Source organism: Trachinotus anak, unplaced genomic scaffold (genome assembly GCF_046630095.1).
Source record: "Trachinotus anak isolate AG129_WGS33_773 ecotype Australia unplaced genomic scaffold, CSIRO_AGI_Tana_v1 ptg000018l, whole genome shotgun sequence".
In the NCBI taxonomy this organism is placed as follows: Eukaryota; Metazoa; Chordata; class Actinopteri; order Carangiformes; family Carangidae; genus Trachinotus; species Trachinotus anak.
In genome coordinates, this window is record NW_027273869.1 from 16,886,192 (window position 1) to 16,909,105 (window position 22,914).

The window sequence follows — 22,914 nt, forward strand, 5'->3', positions numbered from 1 at the left end:
ACCACCAAAGTCTGAAGTGATCAGTCTGTGGTTTTGAGACAGAGCATCTGACGTGCATTTGTCAGGAGGCACCAATGCAAAGAGAGGAGAGCGACCACATAAGTGTTTTCTGTGAGAATACTTGACTAATGGTACTTTCCTACCAGAGATGTTACCTGCTGCAGTGTTAACAGGATGTGGTTGTGCAAAGTGACTCAAAACAAGTGAGGGGGCAGGTTGAGGGGGATCTTCTCTAACAGGCTTTGTTGTAATTTCATGTTCCTGTGATGTTCTTTCCCCATGTTCCCTGGCTTAGTGGTGCTGAGAGCTGTTACACAGAGCGTAACGAAGAAATAGCATCGTCTGACAGCTCTGACAAGGTGGATGCAGTTTGCTGTTTTGAAGGGAACAGCTCAGTCTTACCAGAAATGAAATTCCAATTTAATGCAGATGGGAATGAAAATATAAAGGCAGTGGATGGTTTCTTTTGTCGTGACTGGTTTCTTTGACTGTGCACCTGGTCTCATTAGTTTTGCAGTTTAATATTGTTTTTCCTTTGCTCATACAGCATAGATGCAGAACTGGGACTTGAATCTGATTTACATCAGACTTGAGACTTTAATTGTACTTGACCTGATTCAATTTTTTGTGTTTTTACTCTTGAAAGCAAAAACATTAAAGTTTCACATTTCAACCAGGTAAACTTCCAGAACAACAAAAAGTAAACAAGACAGGGACAGGGAGACTTTGTTTTACCACAAAGCTTAAATTAGGGTCAATGTTCATTATCAGTTAATCTATTTATTATATTAAATATTGATCAATGATTACATCTATAAAATGTTACAAAATACAGAAAAATAATAAGCCCAATATCCCAGAGCTCTATTGAATTCTTGAGATTGCTTGTTAAAAAAAAACCCAAATATTCAATTAAAAATGATATAAAACAGAGAAAAGCAGTAAATCCTCACATTTCAGTATCTTTGGCATTTTTGCTTGGTAAATCAATTGATCATTAAAGGTGCTTTTTGTAGGTTTTTCTATTGCTACATAGCCAACATTAGCATTAACAGCTGTTTACTCACCAGTCCAGAAGACACTATTTCTGTCACTTCTTTTCCTTTGCTGAAGTTAGCATGCTAAGCAGCTAGCTCCGACCAGGTTGGACCGTCTTGTCACTTTCAGATACGGAGTCACTGTAGCGTCCAGTCTGTGTTGAAGAAGTAGCGCAGCTCAGAGGACGCATTATAACACGTAATGTAAATGCCATGATGGCTACACCTCGTGGCAAGACTTTTAATGCTAATGCTGGCTATGTAGCAATCGCAAAAGCTACACATAGCTCCTTAAAAATGGCTGTCAATGAATTGTCTGTTGTGCATGAGGTTGAATATTCAGTTATTAATTCTGTGCGTGGAAAGCTGAAAGTGAAATGTTCAATCATTCTGGTGATTATTCAGGGACGTGAAAGACTTTTATCTTGACTTGCAATTTGCTGTCTGAAGACATGAGACTTGACTTGGACTCTCCCTTCAAGACTTAAAGCTTAACAGGTGACTTGCTCTGACATTTGATTGGGACTTTCTTCTATCTGTGGTTTTGAAGAGGGCAGTACAGTCAGAAGGGAATCTTCAATGGTCACAGGGGTCAATTGTCAAAGCCCCCTGGTGCTGTGGGAACATCTGCTTTCTCTGCTCTTACATGACAAGGTTCTTTATATAGCAGGATACCAGTGAAGGGCACAAACAGGCGTGTTTTGTTCGTACAGACCATGGGAATCAATGTGAGGCCCAATAAAACTAGAAAGCAGCGGCTCTGGCTGCCTTTTAGTGGAGCCCTCCCTGCTGGTTCACATTATTCAGACAGACGGAGATTAGAGATTTTAAACGGCTGCCCTTCTACATAATGTTGCTGTACATTTCCTAATGGGCCCGTCACTTCTCCATGCTGTGTCAGTTAATATCATAAGTACAAATACAAACAGAGCTAGCCAGAATACATATTTTATTAGGCAGAGAAAATACTGTTCAGAAGAAGAGAAACACCAAAAATAAATTTCTGTCACACATCGATTCCTCTCACGCGGCGTAGGAAGGTCACTAGTACATCAAAGAGAAACAAACATCGCCAAATCTACACGTGGACAACCTCCGTGAAGAGGTTAGATGGATACTCGTAGCACAGTCAGAAGCACGGCACGGCTCAGGTGTTGTTAAAGCAGAGCATGATGGCCTTCGGTGAGCACATCTGAGGCAGCTCTTGATTCTCCACACTATGAAAACACAGAGAGACAAGAGAGGCAGGTGGCACTGTAGTGGGGGAGTTCTTTCTGTTCTCTCGTGACAGGCAGATCAGCAGACATGAGGTGTCAAAGTGGATAGCGTCAGCCAAAAAAAAAGGTGGTAAATACACAAAGAAGACAGGTCCTCTGAATAAAGAGGAAGATGAGCTTGTAGAGGGGCCTTGGCACAGAGCGCGGCCTCGGCCGAGTTGATTAAAATCTCCTGAAAGAGGCAGAGAGGGAAGGCAGCTGGGGTCGACTTTTGGCAGCTTCTTCTGAACCGGTTTGGGGGAAGATAGGACCTGTTTTTTTTTTACTCCCCCCATGTGAAACCAGAGCCGTGACAAGGCAGAAAAACCCTGCTTCAACTCCAAACACACATACATGCACACGAAAGCACACACACATCCAGCCCCTTCAGACTTTCAACGTGACACAATCAGACTAGTACACAAACATGCAGACTTATACAAAGGCAGAACTTTACAAAGTCATGCAGATGGAATGTTTTGATATTCCTGTAGCTGAGTCTGACTCAAATATGTTTGGCTGGTTGACCTGAAGTCTATTTTCATTGGAGGGGATTTATGGGGAACTACTGCGATTCAGCCTCATCGTGACAGACTGAACGTGTGCTCCTGGAAAATGTAACCACATCAGTCTCTTTGATAGGAAAAAAAGAGCTAAAGGGGCTTTACAAAGCTGAATATAAGTACCTCAGAAACTCTTAAAATTCTAGATGAGAACCGGTCCTTGTTTCTTAAGGAGGTAGCCTGATCCACAGCTAATTGCACAAGACTTCAAAAAAACTTGCAAGAAATTTTCTTTTGAACACACTGAGAAGGGCATCCTGAGTACCGCCACTTTTTAGATGAGTTATGTAGATTCTTAAAGGAAAAGTTTGACATTTCGGGAAATTCACTTATTCGCATTCTTGTTGATGTTGAAGAAGATTGATACCACTTTTATAAAGGTCTGGTAAATATGATGTTGTAGCCAGCAGCTGTCAGAGAACCAACAGGCCTGACTCTAAAGGTAACAAAATATAATGAAATTCACTTATGTGTTGTTTTTTGAAGTACCTTCAAACCAGGGGGTACTTCAGCTGTGGCCTGGGGTTAGTGGTAGGACTAAACTAACTAAAGGTAATGGATGAACAGTTGAAACATTTAAAAATGACGGTTGAATTAGTTAGCTAAAAGTAAAATTGTTGAAATAACGTATTAATTAAGTAAATTGTTAGGTAGAAGTTCTGGATAAGTGGGTGAAATTTGCAGCTTCTGCTACTTCAAGTCGACGTAGTAAAAATGGAAACTTGACCAAACTGATCTAAACATTAGTTCAATTGTATGAAAACATTATTGCTGTTTGTAAGTGTTAAAATAACATTCAGTTTAAAATCACTTCAAATCATCACATTTAAAAGACGTGATGGGTGGTGTTGATGAAGGGTCACTTGTGATGTCGGACAAAAATAGATTTGGGAACCACTGTTTTAATCCGTACAAACACTGAGCTGGAAAAATAGAAAGTTGTGGTTTTACAGCCCTTTTCTTTGCTGAACTGTCTCTCAGCCTGGAGGAGTGACTTCCTGTATTATAAAACTACCAGCTGACATTTTTTACAGATTGTACCAATTAAGCAAACAAGATATAACATGTTACCTGGCTGCTGGCTGTAGCGTCATATTTACCTTACACACATAAAAGGCACCAGCCTCATCTAACTGTCAGCAAGAAAATGAACAAGCAAATGCCCCCAAATATAAAATAATTCCTTTAACAACATCTAAACTGAAATGATTTAGGTTTACAATAACACTTGTGATTTAAAGTATTTTTTACAGCCAAATCACAAAATATTCCACTAAAGTCCACTTTATGTAATTATAATGTTTTTCCCTTTTAGAGAGCATCAGTGCACCTGAGCAGCTCACCAGAGAAATTGGTTTGAATATACAGTATAATCATATAGAATGATTAGACTCACAGAGATCGGATTGTCTCGTAACTGGTGATCATCCGCTCTGTAAACTAGACTAATTTAATAGAAGAGATAATCATGGTGAATGTCTTAATTCTACAAACACAATGATGTAAACTCAAGAACGGCGGTGGCGAATGCTCATCCATGTTCTGGCAGTGTGAGACATTGTGATTCAGATGGTCCAGACACAAACGGCACCGCGCCACTTTGCTGCAACCGGTCGGGATTTGAGGAAGCGATCGCCGCCGTCGAGTCGGGTTCACAGGTTCTCGTTGGTGTCGTGGTGGCACTGGCTTTCGGTCGAAGGGTTCAGGAAGGGCAGCTCCTCGCCACAGCCCTGCAGCTTCAGGGCCCGACTGCTCAGGTCCAAGCAGCACTGTGAGACGACAAACATTTTCTCAATAATAATACTGTGAAACAAGCTACTTGAGACATCACCTTGGGTAATCTTAACCTTTTTTATGGCATTTTATAGACCAAACAATTAACCAATGAATCCAAATGTCAGCATCAACATTAAGTAATGATAAAAAAAATAATTGTTGCAGGTTGAGTCTGATCATCACACCCATAATATCTGCATACTTTTTTAATCTGCCTGAATCCAATAACAGGGTACTTTGTGTTAGATTAACTCTCTCTCTCCAGTTCATCTCATTAGATCAATACACTTATCACACATGATCATATTTACTTATTTATTCATTGCTTAAAGTGACCCCGTTCACATACAGGTAGTCATGTGATCAAATGTTATTGTAATAATATTTACTGTAGCAGCTTTAAATTGTAAACACTAACATATGTAATATTCTAGGTTGTTAATTGATTACTTTCCTCTTTCAAACTTTGAATGTAAAATTCAACTTTACATTATAAAATGAAAATTCTCGGTGCAAGTAATGTTATATACAAATTAATTATCTTGCTGCATGAATAAAATATTTAACATAATGATTTATGACTATCGTAAACTAGAAGAATAACTTAATCCACAGTCCTTGGTTTAAACAACATTTCAATAAAGCCTATGATGGTTGATGTCAAATTCATTACTGTGTTGCATATGAAATTTTACAGTTGAAGCTCAGTACAGGGGTGAGCTTGGAGGGAAATGTTGATCTTATCTTACAAAAACCTTAAGGGCTAATTTACAAAATTAGCGCTCAGGTTTATTTCATACTCTCCGATCCCATTCTAATTAGCATTAGCATGGGTAATAGTGGAATAAAAGAGAGCGTGACCTCCAGATTGCCAGATAGTGTTTTCATGGGATTTAAATTGCATTTCTCGAATGTGCAAATTCAAAGTTTCACATCACAGGATGTCCTCAATTCGTTCTTATCTGGGTTTTACCTGCACAGTGGGCAGCAGATAGAAAATAACACCGCCCAGCTCTCCCCTAGATAACACCACATCAAGCACATTTCTAAGACTTTGTGCTTGTGCCTCCATCCTTCCCCCTGAAATGCATTTATTTTTCTCCTCCTTCCCTTTTGCTTATTTAAAGCCATGTGATCTTTTCAGGGTAGCTGTTTTTTTTTAAAGCACACACCAAAAGACGTGACAAAATATTAGCAAAGCAAATGAGAAACTTACTTTGAGTTCCAACAGAGTCTGAAGACCCAGGCACAGCTCAAACGCCTCATCCTCTGAAAGTGAAAAAAAGAGGAAAGATAAGGGCCGAGGGGAAAGGAAAGAAATAAACTGAATTTTATAAGTGCTTAACGAGAGGCAGTCCGATTCTCATTCATCCTCCTCTGAACATGCATACATTAGCCTCAATCCAAGTTAAATCATCCACACAACTAAATTATTCCCTCTTATTTTAATGAGCGCCGATAAGCATACGTACGTGTGAGGGTGGGTGTGCGTTTGTAGCGGTGAAGTGGTTTAAGAACTGAATTATATTATTCACTGCTGAGGAGGGACTAAGGAGAAGGTCCAGTCAGAAACTACAACAAAAATAATAGTGTGTGGTCTTGTTCTTTTATCTTTGTGAGCACCAAGTGTCCTAATAACAAGAGGAAGGTCAGGATAAATATTTGTAGAAAGCCATTTTTGACCATGTGAGGGCACGGTAATAATTCTGTAATTTTATGGTTTAATTTTATTGGATTTCTTATCAAGAGTTCGATGAGAAGATTCAGTATAAAAACTATAAACATGGGGAAACAGCTCACCTGGATCTGTCCGATAGCGACAAATCCACCTCCCAGCACCTCTGGAGCTCAGTGTTTAATTCAAAACATCTGGTTTGTCTGGTATTGTATATAAACCAGAGTTTGCTGACAGTCTTTATGCTAAGCTAAGCTAACTGCAGTGTCTTCTGGCTGTGGCTTCATATTCACTGGCCAGCTGTTAGAGAGGCATCATTTAACTCTCAGCAAGGAAGCAAATAATGTAGAACTATTTCTATAAAATTCATGCTGCAATTATTGTGGTAAAAGGTATTATCATCAAACTTTATTGAAATAGTACTGTTGGAGATGAAATAATAAAATTACACACACAAAGTTAGTCTTGGATTATAAATCTTTTAAAGACGCTAAAAACACCATAAACAAAAGCTGGGTGGTTGTTAAAGGTTGAAGATACCTGCTTCTAACTTGTTGGTATCATCTCTGACCACATATGCATGGAAACGATATTAAAAATAAAGAGCCATAGATTATTTTCTGTTCGATGAAAATGCCTCCAGTTCCTCCGAGCTGGAGGATCTTTACAAGGACCAACAGGCGTCCAGTCAGAGCTCGGAGCCGATGCCAAAAAACACCAAAGAATATATTCCTGTAGCCTTGATGATAGAACCGACTAACTCTTGCAACTGAAGGCAATTGACAATTTGGGTGCAGTTTTTGTGTGTTTCAACACAGTTTTATTAGTTAATATTATTACAATAAAACTAGATGTGCTACTGGCTTTAGCAAATAAAATATCTCAACAACAACAGCAGGATTTCTTGTGATTGCCCCGGGCTGAAGTTAGATTCCCTGCCTGAATTATTATTCCAGTCTGGCTCTGACTACCACTTCCCACCCCCACACAGTCCCTCTCCCCTACTACTATCAGTGCTGTGCCGTGTTTATGGTTTTTGCTGAAATCTGTGATAGTCACGGTAGTGATGACAATGTCTCACTGTAGTATAGTAAAACTGGTATACTGCCACATCTCAAAGGCTTATTTATGAAAGTGTTTATTCTTGATGTTCTGAACATCCATGACCCATGGGTCTTTCTCTCCTGGAAAATAATGCTCACCTGTACAGGAAGTGATATTTCTGACACAAGAAGAAAAGCAGAAAACCCAAACACAGTGACTCTAAAATTCAAGCCAGAAAAAAATGAAAAACAGTCTGATCAGTGAGTTGAAGGAAAGTGTCCTTAAAAGGAAAGCAACTGTTTGCAGGACGAAAATAAACTCTGGTTTTCCCATCCAGAGAGGGAAAGTGATGGAAATGGACACAGATAATGCAGATGTAGTCTGTTACTGTTTACGATCACCATTCAGTGTTTGTCTTTGGACTCTGACTGGTTAATTCTAAAGGATTTCATAAAGATCTAAAAAATAATGTCAGTCAAAGAAAATTCCTCAGTAAGTGTCACTGTCTTCAATACTTGGACTTTCTGGTTTTGAATTTATTAGATTAGCAGATGTAAAATCTTACACAACTATTGTGTTGCATTGGCAAAGAATATAATTTGGCAAAGATCAGCAAAACAGACATTTATTTGACTGAAAACATTACTTATTATTGCCTTGACATATTCTTGTCGACCTGGCTGTTCTTTTACTCGTTGCTGATTTCTACCTGGATGCTTTAAGAGGACGTGGGTAAAGTGTACTGACTGTTAGTGTTAAGTTAAGTGACTGTTGAATGTTAAGTACAGAGACAAGCATGTATCCAACTCAAAGCTCAAACAAATTACACAGCAGGTGAGCTTGTATTTTTCCGCTGGAGTTCCTGCTGCATTTATGCACCACACCAGTGTGTATTGACACTGGAAAATCACCAGAAATATTTGTGGGCACTTAAACCACTAAGGTAAAAACATACAACCAGTTTTTAGTCTTTAGGGTTTAGAGGGAAATGCCTCAACAACTATATGATGGATTTCCATGAAATATCCATAAAGATAGAGATAGATAGCGAAAAGAAATATCAATGATCCCAAGAAGACAAATCCTCATGACTTCGATAATTCCATGACTTTTACTTTAGAGCCACCAGCAGGTTGAACTTTTCACTTGCGGAGCGAAATATCTACCAGATGGACTGGAACTAAATTTTGTTTATGGCTGTGGGATGATAAATGCAACCAGTCCTCCAACCTGAACAACCATTCAGGGCATTTTTTCCAACCCTCTGATACGATTCATAGGAAAGTCCCCTGAAATAGCATCCCTGTGGTGGCAGGCATTCCAGACTTTGGTTGTCATGGTTACAATAATAACAACATGGTTAACTTTGTCAAACGGTCATGGATAAAAACATGGGAATTGAACACTGTATTCATGTTCCTGTGTTTTGTTGACGCATCCATCCACCGCAGCCGCGAACTTTGTCGCTCTATATTCTACGTCTTTTCTTTTTGCTCCTGCCATAATAACTACAGCCACTAGATGTTGCCTAGCAACGAAATGTAACTATGGGTTATAATAACCTGCTGCTCAAACAAGCTCGTCTTTAACAGGAGGACAGTCTTGATAAATGCTACTGTAGCTTGGTAATCCTTGGACTTTTTCCATCGGATTTGTGTTACATGTCTTATTGGATTGATCACCGTAAATTCATGTGTCTTGTTGATCCCTCAGCTTTTCCTTTAGTGCAATCAGAATTGTAATGTATTAAATTCTTTGGCTTACGACCAAATACCTGCAAAAATAACGACACATCCCCTCATCATCCCTGTTATTGTGCGATCTGATGGCGTTACCTTTAACATAGGCTGAACACTGCACCGTCTGTCTGCCCAGCTGCAGCTGCAGATCCGTCACTGTGCTGCTCACACCACATGGTGAAGTGTCCTGACTCGGCACCAGTCTAGTAATACACAGACATACAGACATGCACAGTCGCAAAAAGCATCGTCTTCAATAGCTAAAACACAAATACATTTTGGAACATTTCATTTGCTTAGATACAGTCTCTCGCAGACATATATTTCCTCTTTCTTCCTCTTTCATATATTACCTCTCTTCCTCTTCCTCTGTGATGTTGTGCATCATTTTTTTATTAAAATGTCAATTGAAAGTTTGTGCAGCTGGGAATTCATTAGCTTGGACTTTGAAGACAAAGATTGCACCGGTTATAGCAGCTGTTACTGTTTACCTGTTACCTTTAGAGCTGATTTGAAATTAAGATGAGAACGAAATGTCACATCCTTCTCACACTCATGAACCAGCGCACGGACTCAGATCTGAAGACTGGGCTTTATTTGGCATTTTAATGTCGCTTCTTAAAGACGAAGGTGATGTGATGTCAGGTCTTTAAGGATCTGGATCTGGAAAAACCTGCCTCGAGAGCTCATAGGCTGCCATCATTAAATCTCTCTATTTTTTTTATCAATTTCTTTTTCTGCTGAATTGTCTTTACTTTCTATTCCTGTCATTTTGTCTTTATACTTCTTCTTGGGTTATTTTTACTCTTCTTTTTGCTCTTTTATCCTCTTTTTGAGTTTTTGCCAATTGACTAATATGATTGTCTGAAAGTATGAAGGGATAGCAGTTAATTTATGTGTTGTTTGCATTTAAAGGAAGGTGTTTTCTTACCCCAGCCTCTGGCAGCAGGAGGAGGAGATGTGGTTATGTTGGCTGCCGGTGTTGATAGATGCCTTGACTTCAGTCTCGCAGCACTGTGGGGGAGACAGAGGAGGGGAGGGTTGGTGTCACAGTGTGATTTTCCACTTCAGTCTGACACCAGCGCATGTGAGGGAAACAATCAGTCACTACACACATGAACACAACTCTGGGGAGCCTTTGAAAACCGCTGCTCTCTTTTCTTTTGAATAAATCCAACTGGCTGCCACACGTTAGTGAAACTGCTAAACTGAAAAACTGAGTCCAGTGTGACAGTTAATCAGCTTTGCACAAACAAAACAAACCTCCCACTGGTGTATTTCCAAGCCAGCACTTGTTTTGAGTCAATTGTTATTTCGTGGTTGTAACTTGATCTGTATTGATTCTGTGATGGAGTTTTATGACACGCGCTGCAGGCCTATGGTTGAGCAGACTAACACTTAATAATCGAGTTAAAAATAAACCCACAACGTTATTCTGTAAACCATCACTGATCACACGAGTTGTTTTTTTTTGCTGATCTGTGGAGTTCATGTTGCTGACTATTTCCCAACAGGATGCTGATTCTTTAGTTCAATGCACTTAGATTTTTTTGGACTTAATGGCCTCAAATGCATCACCAGAGCATGAAACACTGACCATATGAGTCAGACTGTATGTGCTCATTCAACTCATTAGTTAAACGACTCGACACTAAAGGGAAAAGCTCGTGTTTTTTGATTTATGGCGATTTATGAACTGAAAACTCGCAGTAGTTATAGCAGTGCTTTAAAGTGGATATCATCAATAATTTTGTTAGAGCACCAGATGAAATGTTGAACTCACAGGGAGTGATCACTCCACTCTGCAGTTTCCTTCTTCTCTATGATGCATTTTAGCATCTTTCAGCTCATTGTTTTGTCCTTGCAGCCTGCAGCCTGACTGTTAACCTACCCTATACTGTATAAGCAGCAGACATACACCTTTAGCGTCTAGCATGTGAACATAGTGGAACATTTAGCAGCTAAAGGGCAAAAAATTTCCCTTAAGAGACCAAAAACGGAGCTAAAACAGAATGAATATTAGATTTATATTCATCAGGTGACCAGAGACACGACTCTGAATGAATGATAATGTTGCTTCATATCTGCTGGAAGTGTGAATAGGCAACTAGGCAAATTAGGTCACCATGTTCGGGTCAGTGCAGTGTTCAAAGCTTGTTTCCACCCCAAAAAATCAATTATTGCTCGTTTAAAGCAATAGCTCGACATTTTATTTTCTTGCCTAGAGTTAAAATGAAAAGATTGTCGCTGTCGTGTCTGTCCATGAAGTAAATATGAAGCCAGGAGACAGTTTGCGTAGCTTATCTCATAGGAAAGACTGGAAAAGGGGGAGCTGTTAGCCTGGTTCTGTCCACACTTCAAAAATACTCCTCACCAACATCTCTAAAATCACAAATTAGCAGTTTATACATTGTTTGTTTGATTTGAACAAAAACTGACCCAAGCTTACAGTCTCTGTCAATACTAACTCTCATCAAAAAAGAAAATAAATGGATATATTATTTCTAGATTTTCCTGTGATTCAAAATAGATTTTTACAGTACAAATGCTAACAGGCAGATTGTCCTAATTTCCACTGACATTTCTCTTCTTCTTCTTCTTCTTCTTCTGCATCTCACAGTTGCTCTGCTGCCTGCAGGGCACTTCATGTCACAAAGACATGTTTCATCTATAGTGCAGCAGACTGTAGTGGTTTATGGGCACTCCTGTCTGTAGCAGTCCTTTTCTATTTATCCCCCTCTCAGTTGATGTCATGTAATGTGTACATACACAAATATGTTTGTGGGGGAAAAAAACAATAACAGAAGAATGAGGAATATATTCAGGACATATGGCAGCTCTGCATGTATGTAATATTAGCACTAAGCCCACACTGTTAACCGTGTGTCAGCCTGTGCATACATTTTCCCACTATAAAATGCAAATACATCTCAGCTACTGTCATTTACTTCAGGTACACTAAAGCTCCGGCAACACTAATGTTCTTGGTGATTTTGTGTAGTTTAAATATATTTTATTTTTGCAATTGTAATCAATTAATTTTTTTAATGCAGGTTTCAGCTTCTCAAATGTGAATATTATATATATGTTTTCTTACTAATCTAAGCTAGTTAACTGGTATGTGTTTGGCTTTGGATTGTTGGTTGGATAAAGCAAGGTGTTTGAAAAAATCACAAGAGCCTATGGTTCCACAAATTCCACATTTTGTTGACCTAACTAAACCGAGAAATAATCAATAGACTAATTGTTAAAGATGGTTTGTTGCAGCCCAAATAGATTTAAGGTGAACACTCAAAATACTGGACCTTGACAATATTGTACTAATATTATAATCAGCCAGCTTTAACTGATTCAGTGATTCAAAAAAAAACAAAACACATTTAACCATCAAAATCTAATTAAAACATCTATTGGACATATTTTTAATATTAAGTGTCACAGAAAAACAAATCTAAGTGTTATGATGAGAATCCTTTTTGCTTGAGGTTTTCTAACATCTACTGTGGATTTTTTTTTTTACTGTTCAGCACCCATCCTGGTTCCCGAGAACATAGCTGTATATCTTTCTCTCCCCCGTCATCTCCTTCATAAATCAATACCTTATCCACTTGACCCGAGGACATATCCCCCCTTGGTAATAAACACGTTGAGTTTCCATGAGCCTTGTTTTGATACTTCACACTCTGTACAGACTGAGCCCAGTCCCCTTTGTCTTCACAGGCACACTGCCTTATCAGCAGGCCCACAAACCTGCTCCTTTGTCTCAGTCCCGGCGGTGCACAAAAAAATTCTCTCCCTGAAGTTTAAAAATAGCAGCTGAATGAGAAACTGAGGAACACTTTGCATTTAATAAGTTGATGATAAAACCGAGCAAAGTACAATGAGTAATGGGGGAAAACACTGAATTTACTAGAAAAGTGGACTACTAATTCTAAATACACTCACGGAAGCTGCACTATATACTTTAAATACCACGAGAACAGGAGTTGTTTGATCACTGTATTGATTTCTTTGAAAGAATGAAAATTGGCTCCATCCTTGGTGTCATGCTTGGCTGCAATTCACTCATATCAAAATCTAAAACGTCACCTCTTCAGCCCCTGGTTACAGGTCAAGTGCTTAATGTTTTCATTATTGGAAAGAGGCAAAATACTTGACGATTTTCCTCAATAAATGACAAATCATAATAACCAGGAATAGGGAATTAACCGCCCTCTCTATCTGTTATGTAATGTCAATTATTCTGTACTGTTGGTCTGCTTTTGTCAGTAGAGTCAGCCTTAGCAGATACGTCATATTAAACCTCACTGTTTTAACCAACATTGCGTTGTTCAACCTCAACCCCTGAAAATATTTCGTATCAGCCTTCCCTGATTGTTAGATATCATCAATCAGTTGAGGACGATGCAAGTGTTTTGTGTGACCTTTCTGCATACATTAATCGTTGTCGTGTTGAGTGTGTTAGATGGAGGACCGCAGGGAGCATCTCCATGTGAAACCAGACAGCCATTAACGCCTAATGTGTTTCAAAATAATTTTAAGAAAAGACAGTTAATAGCGAGCTGGAATACTGAGTCACTGCATGCATAATGGTGTGGTTTTCTACTTTGTTTTGTCGACTAATGGAGTTGTTTAAAATGCAACAGGAGGATACAGAGGAGCATTCAGAGAATTATTTGCCATATCTCTGTAAATCATGATGTTAGGGGACAGGATTTGGAATCGGAGATATCCCAAAGACACCCCCCTTATTTTAACTCCTATCCTAAATAAAGCAATATGTTGTAGTTTTGCCTTTATTGATAGTATCTGGTAGCATCTCCTCCAACTAGTGCATGCTGTCCACAACCATTTGTCTGCACATATCACTGTGCTTTCATTCCCACATGGACTTCCACTGTACTCTGCTTTATTTTGCGCTGTGGATTAAATCTACAGCAAGCACCAGAAAGCTCAACGTAATACCAGGTAAACCCCGATTCTTTTGTACCGTAAGCGGATGCCTTCGTGCAATACTAATCGCTGGGTGCTGAGTTCTCTATGGCAGCAATTTAACCAGCATACATCTTGTTGTTTTACATATTTTGAGGTGAACCCCGGTATCCTCACCCATTTAGCCGAAAGCAATATCAAGATCTTGTTACAATAGAAAGTTGGACTAAAAAATGTTGATGTGAGCAACAGCTGACAGTGCTGTTGGAACCAATCACCACCATTAAGCTGGTGTGGCTGAAGACCACAGTAGGTCAAATCTAAGCAAGCCACCCTGACATAATTGTAGACTTTTGCGGCAGAGATCAGCTACAAGTGGGGCCCAAGTTGGCAGTTGTCTTGAAAGGGGCTACAGCGTTGGGTACAAGTGGCCAAAACTAGATCCTAACTGTTGTCGGACTGGCCATTGGCCATACCGGGACAAATCCCGCTGACCTGCTGATTGATCAGTGTAATAAATTCAGTCGAGTTTTTACTGGCCAGTCCCAGGAGGTAAGACCGACCATGGACTTAACTGTCGGTTACCATGACGCCAATATATTCTTATTTGTTCCCCCCTTTTGTGCTGAAGCCTACACAGTTTGCTCCTTTCAACTCCTTGCTGCTTGTTACCCCCACAGCCTTCATTTAATCCATCTGAGGTCCATGTGTTCATGGTTGGACTCTGGGTCACCATGACTCAGTCATCTGTTCTCTGATCCAGTCAGTCAGCCACTGGGTCCTGCCAAGCTTTTGATGTGTTGTAAAAAGGAGACTAAAGGAAAAGTAGGCTTTCAATGATGAGTCATGAGAGTAGAATAGTGCTGCCTTTGTATCGTCTTTGTTTTCAGTTTTTTGTGCAGTAGTAAAAAATCTCAAATCATTGAATGCGGTTGGAAATAGACAGGCAGAGCACATTGTACATGGTGCGGTACCTTGCACTGAACAACCAGAGCTGTGAGGAGGGTCGAGCCTTGCGTGCCCTCGGTCTTCTCAGCTGTCTGTCTGGCTCCGGCTTCACTGCTGTCGTCCTCCTCGTCCGACCGTAGGCTCCTCTCACTTTCCTCCAGAGACTCCCTCTCCTCTGTGGAGTCGTCGGCTGTGCTCTCGCTCCTCTCCTCAGCGTCGGTGGGTCCTTCCTTGGTGTCGGCCAGTGGGGAGCGAACCCTGGTGCTGGGGTCCCGGGCCTCCCCTCGCAGCCGTGTGATGTTTCCCTCCAGCAGGCGGCGCTGGACAATGCTGTGAGGTTGCTGTAGAGGGGAGACATAAGAAAAATGGATGTCAGGTTTTCTTAGGGACAAGTGGAAATGGAAGATAAGTTCAGCAGTGATGAAAGCTCAGATGTGGGTTCTGTCCAGCAAAGGGTTTGGTGAAGGCTGATTTTGGTGTTCATAGAAATTCAGTAAGGATGCTTGTGCAGTTGTTTCAATCATTTTCAAGAAAATTGCCAAAGACTCGATGGTTACAGAGTCTCAAATGTGTGGCTTTGCCTCTTTTCTTGACCTTTAAATCTAGTAGATGTGAATCTCTGCGGCTTGTGGACTGTGAGTCTGACAAAACACGACATTTGAAGACATAACCTTGTCCGAGAAGTCTGCAGATATTTTTCACCTTCACCTGATTAAGATTCTTGTCCACGCTCCTGTGCTTTGTCAAAAGATAGATATTTCTGGTGCTGTTATCTTAAAAGACTATGTCACAGATAGCTAGTGACGCACCATGAGTTAAGGTACATTTAATCCAAAACAAAGCACAAAAACAAGATATGGAGGTCACTGTGTTAAAGGAACATGTCAGCATAACTTGTGAGGGTCCAGATTAGCTGCACATTCAGGAGGTTATAACCATACAGACAAGCAGAGGAATCAGAGTTACTTAATGTATGAACTGGACTACACTGCTGATGTTTTACTTTAAAGAGAACTATTGGCTTGATTAGCACATTTGCTCATTTTTTAAATCCTACTTAAAGTCTAGACCAGTGCTTCAATTGCCAGTTTTCACTGCTATTAAGTGTCACAGCAGGTAAGGTTTCTGTCCAGCTGTCAGTGCTGCCACTTTCTGTTGAATGTATGTACACATGATGAAGGTAAGTATTGGACAAATCAGTCCAATGCAACAAGAGATGTGCAGCTGCTGATGTGTGAGGTACAACATGTGGTGTAGTTTGTAGCTGGAGCTGTAAGATAATAAAATGGTCTGTATAGATAAGTCTAAGTGTTGAAATTGGCATCGATTGCACTGGGAATTAGATCATTTCTGTTCATGAATGACTATTACTCATTAGTGGTTCACAGTCTGGCACCTGTATTATTAAAATTGGAGCACTGTCCTTGGCATTTCAGAGACTTCTTTCTTTCTCCTCCTTCTCCTTCTTTTGCCTCCACACAAATAACACAGAGAGATTTAAATTGCTAACTTTAACTCCAGTGGAAAAAAATTGCTTTCCAAACTAGCTAAAATGAAGGTCATATTATTATGCAATGAAAGCCACTTCAAGGGCTGTCTTCATACTTTCAGGTCGTCACTGTCAGCAGACGGAAAAAAGATTTTTGCAATGGTTTTGTTTTTGCTCTACAAGCCTGGTGGCCATATTTTTTTGCCAACACACACTTTTTGGGTGTCAACCTTGACACAAAAGCAGTTGCACACCCTGTAGACTCAATCCACAAAGACAGTGTTTTGACAAAGTGTGAATACAGATACACAATTTCTTACAACAGGGACACAGCATTGTCTATGGAACAACATAAATGTCACAGTTTAGCTGTAGATATTTAATACTAGTTCGTTGATCTTGATTAATGGCAGGTTTCCCCTGTTTCAGAACAACATGTGGCCAGTGAGTGGTTGTTCTCTCTGGATCATAAAAACAGTAAATTATATTTAAGCTGTCTGTTCCTCCATAATCACATTGCTGTTCTGCCAGTACAGAGTCTGAGCTCAGACAGCTTGAAAAGAGCAGGTCGCCCAACACCAGCGGAGTCTCTGCATTAATAAAACACAAGGCTTTTGCTTTCCTTTAAAGGTTTCTCAAACACTTAAATCACTAGAATATTAAAAGATGTTCAAAAAAACATGTGTCATGAAATAACCTAAAAAAAACAACCAGTCAGTCATTATACTTAGTATAAAAGGAGGTTTCAGTTATCAAAAAAATCAAGGCATCAGATAACATTATTGGTTTAAATACAAGCCTGGCAAGCTGCAAACTTAATTTGGTTTATGATTAGATAATTCATGACTAAGTAACAACAAATGTGTGAAAATCTAAAGGTATTTTAGTTTCAAACATGCATATATGAAAAAAAATGCTCCTCATATTTACACTCACAAGTTAGATAAACTAAATTCTTGCATATTACCCTAAATGAAAAAGTGTATTGAACTGAATATAGAATAACTAAAATAGACAGATGGATATAAACTACTCAAACGTATTATACTCATTTGTGTTGGTAAACAATCTTTCTGGACCAGCGCCTTGCCATGTATTCAAATGCAGCAAAATAGGCTCCACATAGAAGCTTTAGCTGGTTCAGAACGGAGCCGTGAGTCTGGTTCTTAACTGTTTGTTTAGATGAGAAATTGACAGAAGGAATAGATAAAGTGGAGGCGCCATAATCACTATTACATAACAAGACAAAAGACTAAGAAGGCTCTTCCACTGCTCGGAAACAATGCCTGAAAGCAGCTGCAGTATAATCGATATTTTCTAACTCTGAACACCTCTACAGACCTTTTTAGCATCTTTGAGCTCTTTGTTTTGGTTTTACAGCCTGCAACTTTGCTATGAGAGATCACCAACTTAAACAAAGAGGGAAAGTGAAACTGTAGCTTCCAGGTTCTGCTCCAGAGGTAAGAAAACCTCATTCAAAATCCCATTGACATTTGTAACTGTGCTAACCACCAAAACTCCAGCACTGGAACAGAGCCTCTCTCAACATTATGTCATGTGGCGAGCTTCATGTGTTTAGACTGGGACAGTATTTTCCTCTTTTTTTTTTAAACTGACTATAGAAGAGAGCATTGGAGAGTTTTATGGATATGGACAAAACCACATTATGTAAATAGTTGTGCTGCTGTGCTTTAGTTTTTTTCATGGGAGCTGTAGTTTTTTTCTGTGCTAACAAAGTAAATGTAGTTCAACTTTGTTAAAATCTCAAATGTTTTCATTTCTTACTGCAACAGCAATAGTGGAGCCGATTTGTCTCATAAAATGGGAAGCAAACGTCAGGAACGTGCTTTGTTTTTTCCCAAAGGCGAAGTCATGACTTCAGCTCTCTGTATGATTTATTTATCCAGCAGGAGCTATGTCTTTACCAAACGTCACGGAAACCTCTCCTCTGGACCAAAGTGTTGGAACAGCTGACTGAATATTCACCTTGCCAGCCAACACTGGTATCTGGAGAGCCAGTTTAAGTATCGTGGGCAAATGCCAGTCTCATAAAGGACGTCCCCATCTGCCTACCTGTTGTTTCCCTTTTTCTACTACAATTATGGGGCTGCTGTGCCTGCAGTCTGACACGTTTATAGAAATTGGTCTAGCTACTTCACAATGTTCCTGTTGGAGAAAACGACCTTTAAATGCAGCTTTCGATGCCACTGTTACTGTAAGTGATGGCAATGATTTTTCACAGACTGAAAGGCTCTTTCTTGGTCGTTCTGCTCAGTGTGTGTCACTGTCGAACCACCTCCGAGCCCCGCCAGTGTGCAGGCGTTACGGGCCAGCTTGTGGGAGAATCCCTCGGTAGAGTGGAGATATTTTTGAGCCTGGATGTGTGATTTGTTTTTAGGTGAGGCATTCTGGATGATAGCATTGTGTGCTATCACAAAGGCAGCGGCTGATTACAAAAGCTGACCTTCCTCTGTCTATAAGGGAACTCCATCCAGCTGTGATTGTCTGTCCCTGACCCCCATTAAGAGAACAGCTTATGCAGACAAAAAGAGATAGAAAAGATCCACCCCTCTTCTATTGCCTGTTTTGTGTTTTGTTTTTTTTCCCCCTCTACATTATTGGTCATTATCTGATGTTCTGCTCTGATTAACGTGCGCACAGTAATGCTAGATTGTGCTGTTAAAAAAGATATTCCTGAGCTGAATTTGAATGAAGACGAGGACAATTTCATGGACTGGTAAACAAGAGGACGACAGAGAGAATACAGAGGGAGAAAAATAAGGACGAAAAGGAATCAGAGCCCAAGAGACGGAGGCTGTATAATCTTACTATGGTGTAATAATGTCATCTCATGCCTGGTCATGTCTGAGAGTCTGTGGCCTTGCTCTGTGTTATCTGTCATATGCTCCAGTAGCGTTTTGTGTCAGACATCCATCTGCTCAATCCAACACCTCTACAGATCGTCGAGGAGTCATCTTTGTCTGCCCGTTAGGTCAGAGACAATTTATTTCGCTTTGAAAAGAAAAAAAAAAAATCTATCACTGTAAAAAAGAAACTGTTCAAAGCTCCCTCTCCGTCATTCCACTAGTCTTCCTCACCAAGCTACAAGACAGCAGCACTTCAAACTGCTAATCACCAGCCATGTCAGTGAGTTCATTCCTTCCTCTCCGAGCTCCAGCTGTGGCTGAGCAGCGCTCAGCTGAGTTATAAACCGAGAAAGATGATGGCCTCCTCTCCTCCTTACATCCCTCCTCCTCTCCTCTCCTCTCCTCTCTCCTCTTTACATCCCTCCTCCTTTCCTCTCCTCTCCTCTCTCCTCCTGACATCCCTCCTCCTCTCCTCTCCTCTCCTCTCTCCTCCTGACATCCCTCCTCCTCTCCTCTCCTCTCCTCTTTACATCCCTCCTCCTCTCCTGTCCTCTCTCCTCTTTATGCCCGTCCTCCTTATTTTCCCTTTTCTTTAATTTCCTATCCCTATTTTCTCTCTCCTTGTTTCCTTCCATAAACCCATATTCCCTTTCTTTTTGTTTCATTTCCCATTACCTTCAGTTTAATTTCCTTTCCCTCCATCTCCTATCCTTTTCTCCAACTCTTTCCTCTCCTGTTCTTGTGTCATCCATTATCTTTCCTTTCCTTTGTATCTTTCCATTACCTTACAGTCGTTTTCTTTTCATTTATTTTCTTCTCCCCATCTCATTTCTCTTCTCCTTGTCTTTATTTTCCTCTCATCAACTTTCATTAATTCCTTCCATCCTCCTCTCCCATTCTCTTTCCTTTCCTTGTTGTTTCATTGTTCTTTCCTTATCCAGCCTCTCCTTCTATCGTCCATCACAATCCATCAAAGTCAGTAGTTCTTCCTCCCATTGATTCTTTTTATTCCATAAACCAACCAAAGCCCTGAGCCTGAGATAAGTGATGCTAATCCTACAGCTAATCTTCTCCTCTGCTCTCCTCTCTACAGGAGTCCTCCTAAAACAGGAGCTTTCACATGGAGATTTTTTCACATTCAAACTAATCAAATTCAATCAGGAGCTCCACTTCAGACTCAAGTGTTTTTTCTATTGTTGTGTTCTTGACTTTAGCCTCTTCCTCTGTCCTGACAGTTTATCTCCAACAATCTTCTGCATTACAGCTGATCCGTTTCCCTCCTCTACGCTCACTGGATTTATTAACAGTAATTATACTCTTACAACTACGCTGCATGTTAAAGAGGATGCAAACAGGGGCAGATCAAGGTTTGTTTGCATATAGCGTGTGAATCAGTAAAAGCATGGAGAATATGATATTAATGAAATTGCTTATCGGGTCTTGTGGCATAACACAATGTTTTTATTCAGCAGGCAACGGATACGATGCAGGGAAATTATGTCAAGCTCTAACAGTTTGAGGAAGAAGACGGAGGGAAACCAGAGAGTTTGATTAGGGTTGGTTCTTTGAGAGATGTTTTCTTCTCATCTGTGCTCTCATCAGACTGCAGGGAAGCAAAATCTGATAGACAATAAACCCAATGTAATTTCAGCTGTTTCCCTGCGTCCTCTGATGGTTGGCGTCTGTTTCTTCCGAGCCCTGGCTGCTCTGGGGTCAGCTCCAGAGCAAATCATTTCGGCGACAGCAAGCTGCTAGCAGGCGGCATTTGGTGTTGTAACACGTGACCCCCCCCCCTCCACCACCACCACCACCACCACCCACGCCTCGTGTTTTACAGTTCAGGGTGGAATTGATAATCTTGCACTTTACAGGCTGCACTTGATCTTTGTCTGCATCTTAATATAGTGCACAGGTTTTCAAACTGTGAGGTGGGGGAGTTTGAGTCGGAGGGGGTGGGGGGGACAGAGTGAGAGACACAAGGCAGGAAGACACTTTCTGAGCTTAATTAAGGTAAAGTAGAGGCAATTAAGGCAGTTAAAACTCTTAGCGCCCTATTGCTGCAATTTGCATCGTAATTTAGTCAAATCTGAACACCTACACACACCTCACACACATTTTTTTAGATTCAGTGTGTCATACTTAGAAATCATGGAGGTTATTATTTCAGAACTTGCTCAAGAATCATCATGTTTTTCAGTTTTTTTCAGTATCAAAGTAACCCAGCGATAGTTGTCTGCAAACAGGAGCTGCTAATAGCTAATTCAGCACTTTTAATGGTGCTCATTTGAAAAATACAAACAAGCATAGCCTTAAAAACGGGGCTCGAAAGCTGCACGGCCAGACCGTCCATGACAAGATAATACCTTCTGTTTAACCATCATGGGAAATGTAGTTCCAAGACTTAAAGGATGACGAGCCTCTCCTCAAAATCTATTAACATTAACTTTTTTTTTTTTTTTTTTGACATTGTTAAGTTAGATGGGCCCCACAGTGTCACACTTTGAAAATCCGTTATACATTGCACCTGCTGCAAGCGAAACAGTTCGCAAAGCCTCCTGACGAATCATCATGTGAAACAAGTTTCTTCTCTTGTGACACATCTCGGGGATTCAACACATCTCTCACCTCATTTCTGCTGAGTGCTTGTTAACAGGCTGAGAATATGTGAACTGGCATCAATCATATGGCCTCCTCGTGGATTTATTGTCACGAAGTCTAATGTAGACGGTCGGCAGCTGCATGCCGTAAAGTTTATCTATCGTGCACAGTGCAACCTGCTGTCATGCTTCATTTGGCAGTAAATTTTTTTTGTCATTGTTGAAGCAGCTGAGGTGGAGTTGGCATCAGCGAGGTGTAATCTGTTTGTTCGTTTTTCACAGCATGCAGAGTGATTTTGGATGATATCACTTGGAACATTTATTGCTCCTGATTGTACGATGTGTCACAGATATTACAGCAACTGAGGAAAGCTTTCACTCTGTCTTATTCTGTGAATTAATGATGTCGATTTAATACTCCATCAGTCTTCATTTTCCTCATGGCTTATCATCCTCCACTTTTTCTCTTGTGTGTGCAACTCAGCGTTCCTCTAAATATGTCATTGTTTGTCATTCTTCAATGAGTTACAAGTGATCCGTGACCTGTGACCCCCACCTCCCCTCTCTGGTCCTCATGGCCCCTCCCACCACAGACAGGGTAGTGCTGTTAAAAAGTCTTAAGAGACAGACTAACACATTTTTAGTTTTGTTCTTTTCATGGGGTTTTTTGGCCATACAAGACACCAGCTTGGTCTATAATTACAGTTATTCGAGCTGCTGAAGAACATTAACAGGGAGGATTTTTATGTCTTGTCTTGTAAACTGGGTAAAATTTGAGTTAAAACTGGTCGAGCGTCTCACAGACACTTGGTTCCTTTGTGTCTGCTCATACGTGGTCTGTTGCTGATTTTGCTGATGTGATTCCTGTGGTGACCCCTGAACACCATCCAGTGCAGACCGGTCCTCTGCCAGTGGGACAGAGAGAGAGAGAGAGAGAGAGATAACTATTATAATGAATGATGCCAGTGCTGGTCATCCTCATCCTCTCTGT

General features: G+C 40.4%; 2 protein-coding genes across 4 annotated transcripts in view; one reads left to right on the forward strand and one right to left on the reverse strand.

Annotated features, from left to right (window-relative positions):
• Positions 1 to 22,914, forward strand: part of itfg2 (integrin alpha FG-GAP repeat containing 2) — a 50,937-nt gene that overhangs the window by 18,082 nt on the left and 9,941 nt on the right. Inside the window, exon 12 of one of the 3 annotated variants that reach the window (XM_071501677.1) lies at positions 17,840 to 17,913. The exons of the other annotated variants lie outside the window; for them this stretch is intronic. Coding sequence (XP_071357778.1) covers positions 17,840 to 17,898 — 59 coding nt within the window. The 3' untranslated portion in view covers positions 17,899 to 17,913. Of the gene's footprint in view, positions 1 to 17,839; positions 17,914 to 22,914 lie in introns of those variants that run through there. 3 annotated transcript variants of the gene reach the window in all.
• Positions 1,970 to 22,914, reverse strand: part of nrip2 (nuclear receptor interacting protein 2) — a 29,201-nt gene continuing 8,256 nt past the window's right edge. Inside the window, exons 2-6 of the mRNA XM_071501679.1 lie at positions 14,997 to 15,311; positions 10,022 to 10,104; positions 9,187 to 9,293; positions 5,849 to 5,901; positions 1,970 to 4,625 (exon numbers count right to left, since the gene is read on the reverse strand). Coding sequence (XP_071357780.1) covers positions 4,509 to 4,625; positions 5,849 to 5,901; positions 9,187 to 9,293; positions 10,022 to 10,104; positions 14,997 to 15,311 — 675 coding nt within the window. The 3' untranslated portion in view covers positions 1,970 to 4,508. The remainder of the gene's footprint in view (positions 4,626 to 5,848; positions 5,902 to 9,186; positions 9,294 to 10,021; positions 10,105 to 14,996; positions 15,312 to 22,914) is intronic.